The 16,486-nt window shown below is 42.9% G+C and overlaps 1 protein-coding gene across 2 annotated transcripts in view; it reads left to right on the plus strand.

The window, feature by feature from the left end:
• Positions 1-16,486, plus strand: part of DOCK2 (dedicator of cytokinesis 2) — a 442,257-nt gene that overhangs the window by 27,148 nt on the left and 398,623 nt on the right. For both annotated transcript variants that reach the window (XM_054487363.1, XM_054487364.2), the window contains exons 3-6: positions 4,461-4,501; positions 5,701-5,756; positions 6,239-6,335; positions 9,473-9,621. In XM_054487363.1, the coding sequence (XP_054343338.1) occupies positions 4,461-4,501; positions 5,701-5,756; positions 6,239-6,335; positions 9,473-9,621 (343 nt within the window). The remainder of the gene's footprint in view (positions 1-4,460; positions 4,502-5,700; positions 5,757-6,238; positions 6,336-9,472; positions 9,622-16,486) is intronic.

Below are 16,486 nucleotides of genomic sequence, written 5' to 3' on the forward strand. Positions count from 1 at the left end.
TCCAACCTCTGCCTGTTACCCAGTTCCAAAATTGATTCCAGATTTTCGGGTGTCTTATAGCAGTCCCCCACTTCTCTCAGTACCAAGTTTCTGTATTATTCTGTTTTCACACTGTTACAAAGAACTACCTGAGACTGGGTAATTTATGAAGAAAAGAGGTTTAACTGACTTGCAGTTCTGCATGGCTAAAGAGGCTGCAGGAAACTTACAATCATGGTGGAAAGTGAAGGGGAAGCAGGCATATATTACATGGCAGCAGGAGAGAGAGAGAGCAAGGGGGAAGTGCCACACTTTTAAACCACCAGATCTCAAGAGAACTCGCTATCACCAGAACAGCATGAGGGAAATCACCCCTATGATCCAATCACCTCCCACCAGGTCCCTCCTCTGACATAAGGGGATTAAAATTTGGTCTGAGATTTGGGTGGGGACACAAAGCCAAATCATATCAACCAGTGATAGGTACAAGCTTCCATTTGATCTCAATATTATTATATATTTCAACACACAAGAAAGAAAAAGCACTCCTAAGCACTCATCACTCATATAAATATCAGCATATTTATATATGTTTATATATAAATATGGTAGTGGGAGAACTTATATATGTGTGTGTGTTTATATGTATATACACATGTTTATATGTATATACACACACATATGTATATGCTTGCTTCAGACATTTGTTTTTAAGAAATAAAAATTTCTAATGCAATTGAAATCCCTTTTTACCCCTCCTCTATTCTTTTTTCTTTTGTCCATATGTAGGTAACACCCTGAAATCAGTATGTTTTCTTCCCATCCAAATTTTTGTACCTTTGCTAGATGCATATACTTTCTAATCTTGTCTAAAAAAATAGTGTTTGTAGCACTCTTCTGGGGCTAGATGTTATTTCCCTCATTTTACAGATAGAAACACTGAGGCTTAAGCGACATGACCAAAGGCCATGTGGCTTGGAAATGGCGTAGGGAGGACTGATCTCTAGACCTCGGATTCTTTTTTGATGTTGTGGGATATTTTAAATCTCCTGCCTCCCTTGACTCTTAGAGGATTTGAAACTCTAGATATATTTGATATTTGTATTTGAGATGTGAAAAGGGAACATTATTTGAATAATTGGCACTTTATAATTTTCCAAAAGAATTGTAAAAATTTTTCCTTTTCTCATCTTCCTTCAGAATGCATGTCTAGTCAGTCCAGGCTACTATGTATCATAAACTGCTTAAATAACATACATTTATTTCTCATACTTATGGAGACTGGAAAGTTGAAGATCTAGGCACCAGCAGATCTCGTTTCTTGTGGGGGCCACTTCTTGGTTTGTAGATGGCTGTGTTCTTGTCATAGCCTCACATGGCAGAGAGCAAAGAGAGAGGGAGCAAACTCTCCTATAAGGGCACTAATCCCATTCATAAAAGCTCCATTCTCATGACCTAATTACCTCCTAAGGACCCCACCTCCTAATGCCATCACATCAGGTGTCAGAATTGCAACATATGAATTTTGGGAGGACACATTCAGTCCATAGCAATGCACACTGTGAATTTTATGTTGAAGAAAGTGGTTATCTCATGGAAAGGGTTAGCAAAAAAGCCCTTGTTATTATTGAATTCAAAAGAGCGCTGAACTCAGGAGTGGGTTCTGGGACATGGTAAATGCAATGTTACACTGAGCCTGCTTTTGATCATGGTGTCCATTGTCCAGGAATTTTTCTCTTTTGTATCAACGGTTGTTATCTGCCCAGTCATGTTTTGGAGCATAGACAGATATAGCTGATTGGTGACTATATTAGGGAACCAACATCAGTGGTCAGAGATAAATGACCTGGCAGAAGTGAAAATGCCAGAAAAAAGTCATAAGGATAGTCCTGATGCAGTTGATGCACTAGGCATGGGTTTGGATTCTGGTTTGGGTGCTTTTCTGCTAAAGAATGTGTTGGAATTTCTTCCCCACCTATTTGATCTCAGTGTCACCATCCAGCAAGTGGAGATAAAGCCTTCTTGCAATGAATCCCTGGGGATTTATTCCTGAAAGCATGTAGCCCAGTGCAATATACATAGTTGGTGCACAATTAATGTTGATTGAACTTGAACCTGGGAGGCAGAATAAGAATATTGGGTGTAAGTGTCAGCAGAATCCTGTCGTCAGGAGTGAGGTGCAACTCTGAGAATTAGGAAACCTATAAGACGTACACACATAACCGAATTTTGGGGGTCAGAGCAGGCAAACTCCTTGGATCCAGGAAGACAAGTCACCTTAATGGAGTCCCTGTCCCAGAGATGCAGATGTGGACATGAGCTTTGTGTAGGGACCATCTATTGGTCCCTCGATTGTTTTTCTATTTTTTGGTGGATTTTAGTGACCTTAGCCATCATGTGGGTTCAAGTCACTGCTACCAGATGACCTTATCTATATTTGCACTCTAACTCCATCACATGGGAGACAATGTGGCCAACCAGCTTTGAGGATTGGCTTTGAAGTCACATAAGCTTGAGTTTGAACCCTGGTTGTATGATCTTGGCCCAGCCCATCAATTGACTTGAATATCAATTTCCTCATCTATAAAATGGGAATGATAATACTTAGCTCACAGTGTTGCTCTGAGGATTAAATGAGAGAATGCCTGTACAACATTTAGCATACAGCTTTGCATGTTGCAGGTGACCAGTGAAAGACAGGTAATAATAATATTACAAAGTTGCATTTCTATCTAGTTGGTGAAAAGGGGCAACTAAAGGAGGTTGTTATAGCACAATGCAGCAGGGTGTTGCTTGAGTGTAAATCTCAGCTGCATCACCCACTAGCTGTGTGACCATCAGCAAGCTGCTTAATCTCTGTGCCTGTCTATTTTCATTTGCAAAGCTGAAGCAGTAATAGTACCTACTTAATAGGATTGTTGTAAAGATTAATTTATAATATGACAAAACAAAAAATGTCAACAGAGTTACCAGCACATAGGAAGCACTTAGAAAGTATAAGCAGTATTGTTAATTATGGATTATTTTTCAATAGTTATTGACAAATAATTAGAGGCCACTGAAAATAGAATGTGATGCTTCATGAAGTAGAACATCTTCCATCACTGGAAGTATTCAGGTGGAAAGTAGCTTAGTGGAGATTTAGTTTTGGAGATTCAGACACTGAGAAGTTGGAAATATTAGTATTAGGTAACCATCAAATCATTCCCTCATAATATAGGAAGCATAGTGTGATAGTTGCTTGTGTTCAAAACCTGACACTGCAACCTACTAGCTGTGTGATCCTTGGAAAGTCACTTAACTTCTCTGTGCCTCAGGTAGGCCACTTATTTGTAAAACAGGATAATAACCGTTCCTACTTCATACGGTTGTTATGAATATTGAAGGGCTTAATATACAAAGAGTGCTTAGAATGATATTTTTATTTCCCACCTGAGATTCTCTTTCCAACCTCCCTTTCTTCCTTCTGTTTTTCCTCTCTCCTTCCTTTCTCCTTTTCTCTTTCCTCTCACTTTCTGTCACTCAGAAAGGAGCTATCACGGCCCCCTGTTGCTTCAGAGTTTCCTTTAGGACCTGGCCATCAGGCTGGCTCATGACTATGAAGAGTGACTTTGCATTTTAAGTTGTTTGTTTTGGGGCTTGCTTGTATGTCTGTTGGGAACATATTTCATCAACAATCTGTCAGCCCAGTAATGAGGGTCTGCTAATGAGGCTCCCGACAGACGCGTTTTACTTACAAAGATGACAAATGCCACTCCTTGGCTGTGTTCGAATCATTTCAAAGGCCAGCGGACTCATTACAGTCATCAGGACTTGCTGCACTCAGGCGTATTTTGTCTGAGGGCTGTGTGTAATTTGGATTTCTGTTCATTGAAACATTTTTTAATATAATATTCCTGCAAAGGGTAGATCTTTTAAAATCCCTGTCCCTTTATCTGTCCCTAAACTTACCTGTTTTGTAACAATTAACTTTTGTAAATCGCATTTTAGACACTATTTGCTGCTGTTAGAACTGTCAGTGTTATTTTAGGATGTTTGACCAAATCAGGAGCATTTCTATGTCCCGAAGGCAGGAATTGAAAGCATGCAGATGATCACAGGGCCCAGGAAGGCAATGGACACAAGGGAGGGGCTGCATTGAGGCTGGCAGACTGGAGGCAGATGCTCTGTCTGGTGGACCCTGCTGCTCTTCTCCTCCCAGCCAGTTGGGAGCACTGGCCAGCACTACTGGGGCTCCTGATTTTTCAAAATCAGGAGCACCTTTATATGAAGTCTATTTTTAGATGTTATTTTGAGATGTTGGCAACCAATTCAACAGATTTCAAAGACTATGAGCTTCCAGAGTTTGATCTGTACCCAAGGTCTAAAGCAATTTGCAGTAGTTTTACTAGTTAAAAACAACAAAACAAAACAAAACAGAAAAACACTAGTAACAAACTTGTAATAAATGAGGGACCTGTTTCTTTGTTTTCTTTTTGCAGACTGGTATAGGGGATACCTCATAAAGCACAAAATGTTACAGGTAAGGTCACCTGGTTTTTATTTGTGTCAGTACTGGATGTCTTCATATGCCCCGCTATCCCATCTGAGCAGGTCTCTCCCACCATTGCTCCTCAGCAAAGGGAACCCATCCCTCCCTCCTGTGCCCTGTGCTCTCTGACCTCTGTGCCTTGGCACTCGCTGTGCCTCAGCTCCCTCCCGCTTTCCCTCATTCTTTAAGGTTCATCTCTGGTGCCATCTCCCTGCAACTTTTCCTGATATGCCACTCAGTTATGATTTCTCCCTTCCTCGAGTCTCTGTGGAATTGTGCGTTATAAATTTGAAATTTATTCTACTGCCTTCCTTTAGAGTTGTTCGTGGCATTCAGTCATCTCCTCATCCATATATCCAGGTCAACACAGAAAGGACAGGCCTGATTTTTACCTTTGAGGGGTTCTCTTGTTCTAACCTCACATTTCACTATCGTCTCCATGAGAGCAGGCACTTGCTTTGCTTGTCTCATTTTCTCTCACAGCATCTAGCACAGTGACCAGATATCCCCAGTATGCACATTGGTTGCATTTACGAAGGGATTTCCAAGTAATTGATAAACTTACCTTGTTAACTGAGCCAAATGTATGGAGCAAGGAAATAATAGAAGCTTCTTCCTTCCCTGACATGCTGTGTTGGGAGGGATGGTCCTACTCTGCTCTCTCAAAGAACAATGGAATAAATGCAGGCAGAATAGGTCTCAAATCAAACTAGCCCAAATGCACCTAGGAACATTGTTGCTTCAGGACCAGTTATTTCTGACCTTCCAGTTGTTCCTGACTGTGAAGGGTGACTGCTTTCCGGAATCGGGCAGGCGATGGGAGAAGCAGAGCTCCTCATCTCGCTTAAAGTCAGTGAGTGGTTTAGGTTGTCTTTCAAACGATACTGTCTTATAGCCCACCTGCAGGATAAGTGGCCATAATGGGTTGGAGCATCCCTTGGGATCTAGGGCTATTGTGAGATCTAGGGCTATTGTGGGATCTAGAGCAACTGATGGAGAACTGGAGGGAAAGCCAGATCTAAACAAGTAGATTTAGAATCCAGCCCCTGTTCTATCTGGCTCTGGGTTTATTCCTTTAAAGTCTGAGGATTTTATAAGCCAGTAGCTTTTGGAAAAAAATTATAAAGACCTAGAGTCATTCATTTCTGTGGTGATATATCTTTTTATTTTATTTGTTTTGTTTCCAACAGGGCATTTTTCCTAAGTCATTTATCCACATCAAGGAAGTGACAGTTGAGAAAAGAAGGTATTTGCCATTCTTCACCAGACTTGAGCCTCCAGTGGCTCATGGATGTCTCTGTTCTGTTTATTTTGAAAATCTGACTTGGCAGATCTGAGAGTTGCTCAGCTTATCTTCTTTGTGCCTGTGTATATTTCTGGGTCTCCTTTCCATCACTCAATGGGAGATCTAATCCAAATTGATTCATGTTGAGATCTGACTCTAAGGGGGTATTAGTTTGGAGAATCAAACTTTTTGCTGGCAGCTACCCTAGAACTGTATTAAAGTAGATTAATCCTAAATAATGAGCCCACCCTAGCGAACGAGGACATAACAAAGCAAGTCCCTTGTATTTGCATAATGTAATTGGTGTGGCTATTGGAGGCGTTTTAGTCTAATGTCAGGAAGGCCCTTCTTCGCAGCTGCAGCTTAATGCAAATTTGTTGGTGTTTTATCTTGTTAGCACCTGGGTCTCAATTTCACACCACTTTTTCTCCCACCTTAAATAGAAATACTGAGAACATCATTCCTGCAGAAATTCCTCTGGCACAAGAAGTGACGACGACACTTTGGGAATGGGGAAGCATCTGGAAACAACTCTATGTGGTGAGACTCAGAACTCTGCTCCCTGAGGTGGAAGCTTCTTGCAATCTTCAGTTTGGTTCCAGTTTTCAGTTTAGCATTGAGTCAGGCAGGTGGAGGTGGCTTTGGTGACATAGCAGAGTGCACACTATTATGTATGAGGACATCAAGGCCCAGAGAGGATCAGGGACTTTCTCAAAGCCACAGAGCTAGCTAGTGACAGAGCCATAATCAATGGAGTCTGCTGTGAACCTTCGGTGTTTAGTGTAGAAGTTGCCAAACTTGAGCATGCATAAGAATCACCTTGAGAACTGTTAAAAATAAAGCTTCCTCCCAAGGTGTTTAATAATCTGCATTTTTAATAAACTCAGATTTGATTTGCTAGTCTGCTCATAACACATTGAGAAATACTGTTCTTATACTTTAACCAATGGCTATTGTCCTCAGATCTATGAAGAAGTTTTGACTTTGGAAAAACAAAGAATATATTTTTGCATTTGTTTTCCCTGTTTTGAAGCAAGTCTAATTTTAAATCCTCCTTTGATGCTCTAAAGCTCCTAATTAAAGCAATTAGCTAAGCAAACCATTAAGCTGAGAGTGAAAATGTCAACCAAGGCTTACTGCATGTTTATCATGGCACCGTGCACACCTGTTGGTGTATGCACAGGATTTGTAGACTTACCTTTCGTGGTCTTAAATGTTGACTCCCATGTGGACATTTCATAATATGAAGATGTAATTGGCACACTCAATTTTACATGTTTCTCAAAGTTTTTAGAAAAGTGTAGGGGGCAAATAGTATCCTTGTGGCTAAAGCAATAGATTTTGTTAATCTCCACTACGCACTGACCTTTTTTTTTTTTTTTTTTTTTTTGAGATGGAGTCTCGCTCTGTTGCCCAGGCTGGAATGCAATGGCATGAACTTGGCTCACTGCAGCCTCTGCCTCCTGGGTTCAATCGATTAACCTGCCTCGGCCTCCTGAGTAGTTGGGATTACAGGTGCCTGCCACTATGCCCAGCTAATTTTTTGTATTTTTAGTAGAGATGGGGTTTCACCACGTTGGTCAGGCTGGCCTTGAACTCCTGACCTCAGGTGATCCACCCACCTTGGCTTTCCAAAGTGCTGAGATTACAGGCATGAGCCACCACGCCCAGCCCACTACCCCTTTTAAAACATCACAATCACACGTACCATTGAAGCTTGGCATTTTCCCTTAGGAAATCTTTGAATGGTAAGTCCATTTACTCTAGTCAGGAGATCCTTCAACATCTAGTACTTCGGTATCACATTCCTGATTCTTGCCATATCTGCATACAACCTGTGTAATATTTACTTAATAGCTGCTTTGGATCTCCTTTCAGTAAACTTGAATCTATAGACATAAAGAATGAGATAGCATGCTGCATCATTCCAGCAGTTCTTGATTCCCCGTCACCAACTGGATGCCCCACAATTCAGTTCAACTCTGACTATCCAGGGTTAGCGCCAGACTCCATGGGTTTAAAGCCTCGATCCCACAAGATGGCCCTCACTTTAGATGCCAGTTGCAAGTCCTGGGTTCCCAGGCTACCTAAACTTCTGTTGGACTTGGCTGTAAATTCAGGGATTCTCACTACCCTTCGCTGCCTGGGCACCCCCTTTTTTCACTTCTGGTTTCATAATTTGTTAGAACAACTCAGAGAACTCAGAAAGTGCTATACATATGATTACGGTTTTATTATAAAGGATGTAATTCAGGATCAGCCTTATGGAACAGACAGACACACAGGGCAAGGCACAGAGGGGCATAGAGCTTCCGTGTCCTCTCTCGGCGCTCCACCCTCCCACCACATTGATGTGTTCACCTTCTGGGAAGCCCCTCAAATGTTATTGACCAAGAGTTTTAATCAAAGTTTCATTACACAGGCATGATTGATTAAATTATTGGCTATTGGTGCTTGAGCTCAATCCTTAGTCCCCCTCCTCTCCCAGAGGTTAGGGTGGGGCAGGTGGAGGGGAGTGGGGCTGTTAAGTACCAACCCTCTAATCATGTGGTTGGGGGTTTTGTTCCTGGTTGGTTCCTCTGCAACCAGCCCCTCATGTTGAAGCTATCTAGGGGCCCACCTAGAATCACCTCATTAGCATAAACTCAGGCATCATTGAAAGGGGATTGTTAGGAATAACAAAATACATTCTTATCACTCTGGATATTGCAAGAGTTTTAGGAGCACTGCTTCAAGAACCAAGGACAAAGACCAAGTGTGTATATATATATATATATATATTTTTTTTCTTTTTTTTGTTATACCACCCACACTTCCACAAATGGAAAGACAAAAGTACTTGGCACAATTAGAAGAACATTATTCAACTAAATATGATGAAAACAAGATAACATTATTTTTATAAAAAAAAAATTTAGAGACAGGGTCTTGCTCTGTCACCCATGCTGGAGTGCAGCGGGGCCATCATAGTTCAGTGCAGTTCTAAACTCCTGGGCTCAAGCGATACTCCTGCCTCAGCCTCTGGAACATGCTTGCTATTGTACCTGTCAAAAGCTCTGAGCCCAAGACCTTTTCTCTCTCTTTGTTAAAAAAGACATTAACAATGTGTGAGAGGTGTTAGAGACATATTACTATAAAACTGCAACTTTCTCTTTCCCTTACACAGAAGGATGGGAACAGAGTGGAAGAGAATCACCCTAGGGATCGATGTTGTTTGACCTTGTATCTTTGTACCACGAAGAGCCATCTGGCTTCCCATAGGTGGTACACATGCCACACTTTGGAGAATGCTGCCCTAGAAGCAGTCCTTTATTACCGGAGAAATGGCCCTGGCTCCCAGCCTCAAAGGGCCTGAGCTCTGGGACTTCCATTAGGGTAGATGTTCGTAGCATTCCTGTTCAATAAATATCTTTTTAGATAAAGTCAGAAATCACTCATTCCTTAACCAAGAAATGATTGAGATTTTTATTTTTGCTTTTGGGACATCCCTGTGGTCCATGGGGAATAAATACATCAACGACTAGGACCCCCACCTAATCCTTTTGTAGTGGGTAGGGTTGGGAGAGAGCCTCAGGCCGTGGCCCTTGACCACACTCACCTGACTTTGGCACAGCCTGCCAAATAGATGGTCATGCCCCTTTAACACAGGTGATTATGGGTTGTTTCTTGTCTCCTAGGCCAGCAAAAAGGAGCGTTTTCTCCAGGTGCAGTCCATGATGTACGATCTGATGGAGTGGAGGTCCCAGCTTCTCTCAGGAACCTTACCCAAGGATGAGCTGAAGGAACTGAAGCAGAAAGTCACGTCCAAAATTGACTATGGCAACAAGTAACCTCTCTTTCCTCTGCAAAGAGGTTTTCTTCCCCCAGCTATCCTCTTTCTTCCCTCTCTCCCCAGAAGCTTGCTTTCATTTTTAGACGCAATTTTGTCACTTTCTGTTTGGGAGAAGGTTGTGACCAATGGCTGTGCTTGCGTGCTGTTGTTACCACCCCTGGGGGACCCAGGGACACGCAGGTGGAGAGAAGGCTTGTACTTAACACGGTGTTATTACCAGGCTGAGAGATTTAGGACACTCATTTAACCTACTTCTGATGGACTAGGGAGCATAGTCATGCTGGTTCACTTTCAGCTTAGTTGTCATTTTATCCCTGCATTTGCAAAACTCTCCCTTAAATCCCAGTGTGAGACTTAACGTCTCTTCCCCCATCCTAAAGTATCCAACCCACACACCATCAACTAACTCAAATGCACAATTACAAAAATGTTTCCTCAACAGGGAAGAGAAGTAAAGATTGGTTGGGATTTGAATGCTATGAAGTCAAGGAGAAAATGAACCAATTATTTGAGGTGGGACAACCCACTGATAATAACATTATAAGTAACTCTTAATCAGAGCTCATTGTACACCAGGCTTGGTGCTAAGTGTTTTACAGGCATTGTCTCATTTAATTCTTATAATAACTCTATGGGGTATGCAGTTTGATTATCCCCACTTTTTTCAGATAAAGAAACTGAGGGTTTTCAGTAGGGTAGGTAACTTGTCCATAGTCATGCAGCTAGTAAATGACAGAATCTGAACTTAGACCCAGGCAGTCTGGCTCCAGGGTCCATGGGCCTCACCACTCTGCTACTTGGATAGCATTTGAGAACTATAAGGACCTTCCCTCCCTCCTGATCTTTTGAATGGCCTCCAAACATTCTGTTCATTTGTTCATTCATTCCAACCACAAACATGTATTGAGCACTTATAGTTGGCTGGATTTCCTGCTAGGTATTGGGGCTGTAGAAATAAAAGTCCCTGTCCACTAAAGGGTCACAGTTCCAATTAGGAGTAAGCCACAAGTAAACTGCTGATATGTACTGTGATAAGTTCGATAGCTCAGGAAGCAAGAGTTACTTTTAGTGAGGCTTAGAGAAGGAAGTCAAGGAAGACTTCCTGAAGGAGGTGACCCCTGAGCTGAAGTTTGAAGGATAAAGAGATATTAAGCAGGCTAAAAAAGAAGGAGGGTCAGGGGCTCATGAGAGAGCATGGCATACTCAAGGAACTGCAAAGTGGGTCTGAAGGCTGGAACACAGGGCCTGAGGGGGAAGTAAAAAGCCCATTTAATGGGAATAAAGAGAAGTTTCCCCAGCAGCCAGGCCAGGCTTTCTTGTCCTGCCATAAGCACTAGGAGGAGGATTCGGAGAGGAAAGTCAATGGCTCCAACTCACAGCTGGTCTCCATCCCAGGAACACAGTCCCTCTGCTGATGACCCATTGGCATCTGGCAAGCGTGTCCAAATCTGCTTATAAAGCACATCATCCTAAAGTGACAGGAAGGGTTTGCCCTACAGCTGCTACTGCCATTGGTTCCATGATGTCTTTAGCTGAGCACAGTTGCAGCTGAGTGTATGGGAATTGAGGGCTGCTTTACAATGGCATCTACGACCTTCAAATGTTGTTTTCTCAATGGAGGCTCCTGAGAAGAAGGACCAGGAATGGAAGAAGTGGTCACCACTCATAGGAAGCCTTCCCTGATTTTCTACTACCCGCCTTGGGCCAGGGTAGGTGCTCTTGAAGGCCCTGAGTAGTAATTGCCTCCTTTTTGGCCTGGCTTCCCTCCTATTGTGGAAGATCCTATAGGATGTTGACTGTCTAAAGCACCTGTCTGCTTGTGCCTGAAACAAGGTCTGCACATAGTAGGTGCTCAGTGAGTGATAACTGAGTGAGTGGGCGAATGGTGGTGATGGGAGAAAAAGAAGAAAGAGGGTCCTCCCTAAACCAGCCCCTCCTCTGTAGCATCCTCTGACCTATAGCTGCGTGCTTTTAGTTCTGTCAGTTTCCTTTGGGGAAGTGAGAGATGCTCCGTGGCACAGACTGAGACCTCAAGCTCAGGGGCCCCCTTATTTACCTGACTGCTTCAGCTGCAAGTGAGAGAGTTGGGTGTCTTATCACTGGCCTGATAGTTTAGGTGCTCAGAGCTCTGGTATGGGCCAGCTTCCCCAAATCCAGGAGGCCCAGCATCTGGGCCAAGTGTCAGAATCAGCCTGGAAACGCCCACCTCCAACATCCAGCAGCTGGGAGAGTGGGTGGGGGTGGCACAAAGTGGAACTGAACCTTGGAGGAGTTATCAGAATGAGCTTGTTTCTTCTCTCATTCATTCCGTTCCTTCATTCAGATATCAAACTTTCTTTGCACACCTGGTAGGCCCCAAGGGTAGAGGGTACAGACACAATACAGTCTCTGTTTTTAACAACAATCAAAAAGCAAACAATGAGAACTAATGATAACTTCTGGAGTGCTCACTATATACCAGGCGCCATTTAAAGCACTTTCCATATATTAACTCTGTGAAGTATCAGAACAACTTTATGAGGTAGGCATTGTTCTCACCCTGTTTCTCAGGTGAGGAAAGTGAGGCTCAAGAGTGATTAGGTGTGTGATCTGAGAAACCAACACAGATGCCTCTTTATCAACTAAGATGGACTCTAAGGTTAAGGAAACAACAGCTGCCTATGGGTCAGGTTGAGCATTCAGGGGAGCTGGCATGGCAACTCCCTAAATTCCTACAGCTACAAGAAAAACACACTCTTGTCAAACTCCCTAACAATAGGAGCTATCAGGCAAATTATCAGACCCTTCCTAACTCTGATTTACATCCACACCACTATAACTCTAAATGGACAGAGGACTGGCCTGCTAAACATTCTTTTTTTTGATAAAGAACTGCAAACCTTAAGTCAGTTTCAGCTAGCTTAAGGCTGCCCACAAACTGTGTCCAGTAGTTCACCTTTTGATGTAAAGTGCCAAGTTTCACCTTATTTTAATAATAAACCCCACCCCAAAGTGTACATGGGATGTATGTTACATACATGTTTACCCATTGTGCATGCTCTTGTCTCCATAAATATGCATAATTTTTCCCCTAAATCTGCTGAATATGTATGATGTTGGCCCTGTGAGGCATAAAACCCAACATGTCCTTTCCCTCTTCAAAGACAGAGAGTACCTTCCAGACATGCCAGAGACTGTCTCTTCAAAGTTTGCAAACTGATGTAAGCAATAAGGTTCTCCTTTTGTAATGAAGTGCAGGCTCTACTGCTCACTGCTTGCAAAGCCAGTAACAGGGACAAAGTGCATTGTAAGGAAAGTGACTTTATTTCCAAAGCCAGCCATGGGGAAACATACAGGCTCATCCCTCTAGAAACCACTTCAAAACTCTGGGCTGAGGGCGGGGGTTTCAAAAAAGGAAGCTGGATGTAGGGAGGTATACAGGAGCCGTGCAGGGTGCAGGGGCTGTGTGTCTTGCCCTGATGCCAGTCTTGAGTTATGGTCCACCTGGAGCACAGGCTGGTGCCATCTTGACAGTGGCCAGGCTGTAGATGATCCATCTTGAGGCCGTCTTTAAGTGGGGGAGAATTCTGTAGCTGCACTCTCATGCCTGGTTTGTTTTAAGTTACCCCTGGAATTTCTTAACAAGCATAGAGTTAAGTAAATGTGCATGGAGTAAGAGAGTATATGTCAGAAGACGGAAGGGAATGGAGCTTCAAAGTATGTTTCAAGGGTATACTTTAAGACTAAGGAAAAAAAAGTTTCTATAGTTTTTCTCAAGGTTACATCTTCAGTCTTGAGAAAAGTTTTTTTTTTTTCTTTTTTGAGACAGAGTCTCGATCTGTCACCCAGGCTGGAGTGCAGAGTGCACTGCAACATCCGCCTCCCGGGTTCAAGTGTTCTCCTGCCTCAGCCTCCCAAGTAGCTGGGACTACAGGCACATGTCACCATGCCCGGCTAATTTTTGTATTTTTAGTAGAGACGGGGTTTCACCAGTCTCTACCAGGCTGGTCTTGAACTCCTGACCTTGTGATCCACCCGCCTTGGCCTGCAAAAGTGCTGGGATTACAGTCATGAGCCACCGAGCCTGGCCAAGAAAAAAGTTTTAAAATGCATTTTGAAGCTGAGCTCCTCGGTTATACTTTCTACTATTTAGCCATCCTGGTGGTCTTTTGAACGGCAGGTGATTTTGCTCAAGATGCAGTGGAATTTGAACTGATAATGTGGCTCCAGAGTTCAAGTGCTTAACTGCTGTATTCTACTGCCTTCCATGAGCCCTGTGAGTTAATAAGGGAGGCAGAGAAGTAAACAGCCACTTTCAGTCGGAAGTCATATACATTAGGAGTGCAGGAAGCATGGGCAAGAAGGTTGGAGGATGTGGGGGTGGGAGTCAGGGTGTGGATGACAACCACTCTGAATCTAACTAGACCAGCAGGAATTATTAGGTGAAATGGAGAAGAGAAACTCAGAGGGAGAGAATGTGGGAGATGAGAGGTTGACATGATCACGGAGAGGAAGACACGGGTGGACTGGGGCTGTGAACCTTGAGGATTTTAGCACCAACTGAGTCGATTTGTCCAGACAGCAATGGGGAGCCATCACAGATTTTTAGGCTGGCATATGCAGTGGTGCAATCACAGCTCACTACAGTCTCCATCTCCTGGGGTCAAGTGATCATCCTACCTCAGCCTCCCGAGGAGCTGGAACTACAGGTGCGTGCCACCATGCCCAGCTGATTTTACCTTTTTTAAAAATTTTATTATAAATAAATGCATAAAGTGGGGCCTTTTCCCTCTACCCTTATCTTGGCTTCATTTTGTCACTTCCTTGAACAGAAGAGAGCACTGGGGTTACATCCTGATGAAAGAATGCCTAAATGTTCTGCTCCCCAACATGCATGGTGGCTGCATTCAGAGGCTGTGGAGGACAGCCTCTCCTGCCCCTGGGTCACGAGAGTCCTGTCAATCCTACCAAAGCTCCCAAAGTTCCAAGTGATTTTGATGTCCAAGGATTGAGGAATCCTCAAATGACTTCTCCACATCCCAAGATAGCCAGACCTAGGAGAATGTTTTGTTCATGTATTTTAGAACCGAATCCACTTTGATAAATTTTGAGGAGAAACAGCCACAGAGATCTTGGCATTAAATTATGTATCGGCAATGCTCCATCTTTTCCAAGGTCAGGAGAGCCTCTGCTAAGCATTAGCCGAATGTGTTTCTTCCCCCTTAGCATTGCCGTTGGGCAGCATGGCCGTGCACCGTTATGAGTCATATTAAGTTGGGAGTTAATTTCCTAATGAATGTGGACAAATGGGTGAACTTTGGCTCGCTTCTGACTGCATTTGGATGAGTTGAGAGATGCACCTCTCAATTCGATTCTCTGATAGAGATGAAGACTTAGTTTCCTTCATTTGTCCTCGCTACCCTTCCAGAATCTGGTACTTAGTAGTGGCAACCAAGCAGGACTATGGTTGGCCTTCTCAGAATCCATCAGCCCCACCTCCTCCTACCTACTTTGTATGGAGAACTGAGGCTCTTCATCTCGATATCAAGTGCAAAAGCAGTTTCAAGTTTAAAGTTTCTGCAAACACACCCTACCCCACTCCACAACCCATATACTGCTCCTAAGCTCCTCCTATCTATTATAGTAAGCATACCAGAGAGGTTATAAGTGTGGACAAAGATGTATTCTTAGTTTTTACTAGCTATATGACCTTGAGCAAATTAATCAGTCCTCATATCCTCAGTCTTTTCTTCATTTGTAAAATGGGGTTATTGATAGTACCTCCTTCATAGGGTTGTTACGAGAATTAAATGGATTAATTTTATGTAAAACACTTATTGTATGTGAGCTGATTGTAAGTGCTGTGTGAGTTTGCTGCTATTAGTATCACTGATGCCGGTCAGGATGACAGGTGTAGTTGAAACAAATCAATACCAAACAGGGAAAAGCTTGTGGCCTGGAAGTCAAATAGCTGAAAGCAAGCTGTGGGTAACAGTCAATATGTCTGAGATTGTTTTTCCCCAACCAATATTTTCAAATTTTTATTGAGTAATATATAAATACCTCCTCTGTGTATATATTTAAAAAGAGGCTAGGTACGGTAGTGGCTGGGCGTGGTGGCATGTGCCTGTAGTCCCAGCTGCTCAGGAGGCTGAGGTGGAAGGATTGCTTGAGCCCAAGAGTTCAAGGATGTGGGAAGCTATGATCACGCCACTGTACCCCAGCCTGGAAGACAGAGCAAGACCCTGCTCATTAAAAAAAAAATTAAATAAATTGAGATAAGGCACATGTAACCTTTGACCCCTTTACTCCTCCAGCCCTAGGCCCCTACCTGTCCCCACTGATAACCTGTGTTGGTAGTTTGGTCCTTTTTTCATTCAGAGCTTTCTCTCATACATAAGCTTATTCTTATACATGAACCCAGATAACATATCTGGCCTATTTTTAGTTTATTTGTTTTATTGTTATTTATTTATAAAAATAAATATTGTGTGCACACTATATGCATCTTTCCATGCTTGATTTTTGCACTGAAAGATATTATTAAACATAGCAAAACTATATAATATTTTAAAAGCTCTGCTATGTGGTATTCCATTATAGATAGATCACTGTTGATTTAGCCATTTCTCTTTTAGTAGACCTTTTTTTTTTTTTTTTCTGAGATGGAGTCTCGCTCTGTCACCCAGGCTGGAGTGCAGTGGTGCAGTCTCGGCTCACTGCAACTTCTGCCTCCCGGGTTCAAGCAATTCTCCTGTCTCAGCCTCCCGAGTAGCTGGGATTACAGGAGCTCACCACCATGCCCGGCTAATTTTTGTATTTTTAGTAGAGACAGGGTTTCACCATCTTGGCCAGGCTAGTCTTGAACTCCTGACCTCAG

This window comes from Pongo pygmaeus, chromosome 4 (assembly GCF_028885625.2).
Source record: "Pongo pygmaeus isolate AG05252 chromosome 4, NHGRI_mPonPyg2-v2.0_pri, whole genome shotgun sequence".
In the NCBI taxonomy this organism is placed as follows: domain Eukaryota; kingdom Metazoa; phylum Chordata; class Mammalia; order Primates; family Hominidae; genus Pongo; species Pongo pygmaeus.